The 3670-nt window shown below is 42.9% G+C and overlaps 1 protein-coding gene across 1 annotated transcript; it reads left to right on the top strand.

The window, feature by feature from the left end:
* The first annotated feature begins 1939 nt into the window (after positions 1-1939).
* Positions 1940-3326, top strand: LOC122486496 (olfactory receptor 9A4-like). The gene has a single exon (XM_043585869.1). The coding sequence runs from the start codon at positions 2382-2384 to the stop codon at positions 3324-3326; it is 945 nt and encodes a 314-aa protein (XP_043441804.1). The 5' UTR covers positions 1940-2381.
* Positions 3327-3670: the final 344 nt, after the last annotated feature.

The following is a 3670-nucleotide window of genomic DNA, read 5'->3' as shown; positions in this document are numbered from 1 at the left end:
GCAGGAGTCTCTCTATGAAATGAGTGAAGGAGGAAACAGGCTTTGTAGGGGATTTCTGGTGAAGTTAAGGCTTTGACTGAGACCAATATGCATGCTTTTAGGATATTGGTGCACATTTTAGATGTCAATTGTAATGTGTCCTATTGGGGGTTAGGGGATGATTTTTTCTCTGAATAGCTAAGAGAATCGGAGAAGAGTCTAGGATATAGGGCAGAAGGGGTAATCTGCTTAGAGTCTGAGATGTCTCTTGAATCCTAGACTTGGGGCCTTTGAGGAGGCAGTTTTGGTATTGAAAGCCTGTGATTGGTGAGATTTCAGGTTTCTTCATTAAGCAAAAAGTTTCAAAAGTTCTGACACTTAATTGGTCAAAAAAGGGAATAACTAAAAGTTTGTTCTGCTTTCCACAGTCTGATTGCTTAGGGACGCCCTGAACCTGGGCTAATTAAGAACAGGTACCTCAGTGACTAAGTCCCCTTGGGAAGGGGGTAGTGGGAGGGAAGGAGAGAGAAAGAGACCCTCAGTTCCCACAATGCTGTCATTTCTGGAGTTTCTGCTCAGCTCCTGTTGAGTAAGTTGCTGTGGCCCCTGTATATGCATCAGCAGTAGCCAGACAAGTTATCCAAGTCCTGGAGAGTCTGAGAAGGGTGGAGAGGCCCCTCCATGGGGGTGAGTATTTTCTCAGGGTTTTCCTCTAGGAAGGAAAGAGTAGGAGAAGATCAGATTGGAGTTCTGGGCTTGGCTACCTGTTAGAACAAAGGAGGCCCAGAGCTTAAAGAGTGGTTGAGGACATCACCGAATCCCCTCTACACAGCAGAGAGCAGATTTATTTCTCCTCTGTTCCAATGTTAAAAACAGTCACTGCTAAGATTCTTCTACATTTTTTCACCCAGTGCCCAATACACAGATATTTTAGCAATGCAGATCACTGAGCCATCCCCACAATACTGTTCTTAACCTGTTTGCCCATCATTCCAACCTTCAGAGGCTTGGAGGAGGTGGCATGAGTAAGGGAAGTGAAGAAGGGGAAATGGTAATGTGAGCCATGAAAGCAAATCAAGAAGAGTGGGCTCCACGGGGTATGGCCCGACTGCTTTAATGAGCATCAAGTACTATTTAACCATATAGCACACATCCAAGCAACCATCATGTAGGGAAATTTATCAGCATGACTTTATAGCTCAACAATAATATAGATGTAAATATAGATACAGATACAGACACAGATATAGATAGATAGATACACACATGTCCCTGCCTTCATAGAGTTTATATTCTAGTATCATAGATGAACTGTGAATACATGAAATTAGATTTCCTGTCCTTCTTCCTTGCCTTATATTTATTCCAGCATGATGAATAGACTAGCATCATAATTGTACTTACTTGTCTTGTATATAATCTGGCATCCACCCTCCCCTTGAATGTGAGCTCCATAGGGCAGGAAGTTTTGTTTGTTCTATCCACTGCTGAATTTGCTTAATGTTCAGTGAAGGAATGAAATTAGTATACGTATCATATCAGGTAATAAAAAGTGCTACAAAGAATGGTAAAGTCTAAAAATGAACAAGTTATTCCTAATTGGTGTAGGGTTACTGGATAGAATCCTCTGAAGAGATGACATTTGAGTAATGGGATGAATAAAGTGAGAGGTCGAGATCCAGACATCCACAGGGACTACTGGCCTCAGATCTATCCTTGTTAGGGACAGGTGCCACCTTTCCTCTCTCCCAACATTTTTCAAAGCACATGGGTTGAGAGAAGAATGATTCTTCCCTGGGAAATTATCTCAAGTTCTATAGTTCTCATTTATAGATGTTTCTGCTCTGTACCATGGAAATTTACACTCTGGGGAAAGCAGGAGTGTTGGTCTTAGTCCTCTGCTGCTTTTCTACTGCCCCACAATAAGTCTAGACAGCACTAGTAAGGATGAGGCACAGGGTTCAATATTCCATATTTTGAACATCACCTAGAACACCTTTCTATCATCTGCTACAATTAACATAAGAGGAAATGGCACAATCCCTGGCCTGGTGTGGCTGATCAACACAGCTTCACAAGTGGCCAGTTTAACACTCTTATCCTCTGTCCCCTGAGAGAAGGCATATCCAGTGGTGTAAAAAAACAAGAAAGGGTTCTTATCCTCTATAGAGATGAAGGAGTCTTCATCTTCAAGACAGGTGATCTTGAGGTAGATTGGAGGTCACCACATTGAGGTGTGGCCTTGTGCAGAGCATTGCAGTCAGGGCTTTTCACCTGGTCTTCAGGTTGAAGATAGTTTCTCATCCTAACCTGTCTTCCTTCTCTTTGGAGAACAGGACCATGTGGAGCCATGTTACCAGTCTTCAAGCTCTAGGTTTCACAAAAACAGAAACAAGGAGTAAATGATGAACAATCTCTCTGGTGCCACTGAGTTCTGCCTTCTAGGCTTTCCTGGGTCCCAAGAACTACACCACATTCTTTTTGCCATATTCTTTTTCTTCTACTCAGCAACATTAATGGGAAACACAGTCATCATCGTGATTGTCTGTGTGGATAAACGTCTGCGGTCCCCTATGTATTTCTTCCTTGGTCATCTCTCTGCCTTGGAGATGTTAGTTACAACTATTATCATGCCTGTGATGCTTTGGGGATTGCTGCTCCCTGGGATGCAGACAATATCTCTGGTTGCATGTGTCACCCAGCTATTCCTGTACCTTGCTGTGGGGACCACAGAGTTCGCATTACTGGGAGCGATGGCTGTGGATCGTTACGTGGCTGTCTGTAACCCTTTGAGGTACAACATCATTATGAACAGCCACACCTGCATCTGGGTGGTCATTGTGTCATGGGTGTTTGGGTTCCTCTCTGAAATATGGCCAGTCTATGCCACATTTCAGTTTACCTTCTGCAAGTCAAATCTGGTAGACCATTTTTTCTGTGACCGAGGGCAACTGCTCAAACTATCCTGTGGTGACACTCTTTTCACAGAGTTTGTTCTCTTCTTAATGGCTGTTGTCATTATCATTGGTTCGCTGACCCCAACAATAGTCTCCTACACCTACATCATCTCTACCATCCTCAAGATCCCCACAGCCTCAGGCCGGAGGAAAGCCTTCTCTACGTGTGCCTCTCACTTCATCTTTGTTGTGATTGGCTATGGAAGCTGCTTGTTCCTGTTTGTAAAACCTAAGCAAACACAGGCTGCTGAGTACAACAAGATAGTTTCCCTGTTTATTTCTGTGGTAACCCCTTTCCTGAACCCTTTCATCTTCACCCTGAGGAATGACAAAGTCAAAGAGGCCCTTCGGGATGGTATGAAACGCTGCTGTCGACTGGTCAAGGATTGATTCTTCTATGTCAATTTTGTTTGGAAACACAGTAATCATTGGGGATTATTAAGTAACCTAGAAAACCCTAATTCCTCTCTTATCATTATCATCCTTTCAGAAGCAAATGGTATGTACAGTTTCCAGTCAGGCCATGGAAGAAGACAAAGAAGATGAAAATGAAACCCATCTGTGCTCACTAGAATCTCATTCATCAGTTCCTGCTGCTTCCACTATTGAACTATGGAAGCATATCTTTGGGAAGTGGGAGGAAGTAGAGAAAAGAAACACATATATTTTTGTAGCAATCTATAGCTCAGTTAATTCGCTTATAATCCCTTTCTCAAAATGTGTATCCTGATGGA

The sequence above is a fragment of the Prionailurus bengalensis genome, chromosome A2, assembly GCF_016509475.1.
Source record: "Prionailurus bengalensis isolate Pbe53 chromosome A2, Fcat_Pben_1.1_paternal_pri, whole genome shotgun sequence".
Classification (NCBI taxonomy): Eukaryota; Metazoa; Chordata; class Mammalia; order Carnivora; family Felidae; genus Prionailurus; species Prionailurus bengalensis.
The sequence above is the reverse complement of the archived record's forward strand: the minus strand, read 5'-3'. Positions and strand labels throughout refer to the sequence as shown.

What these genes read in the sequence shown, in the direction of transcription:
- LOC122486496 (XM_043585869.1), top strand. Translation starts at nt 2,382, where the DNA reads ATGATGAACAATCTCTCTGGTGCCACTGAGTTCTGCCTTCTAGGCTTT.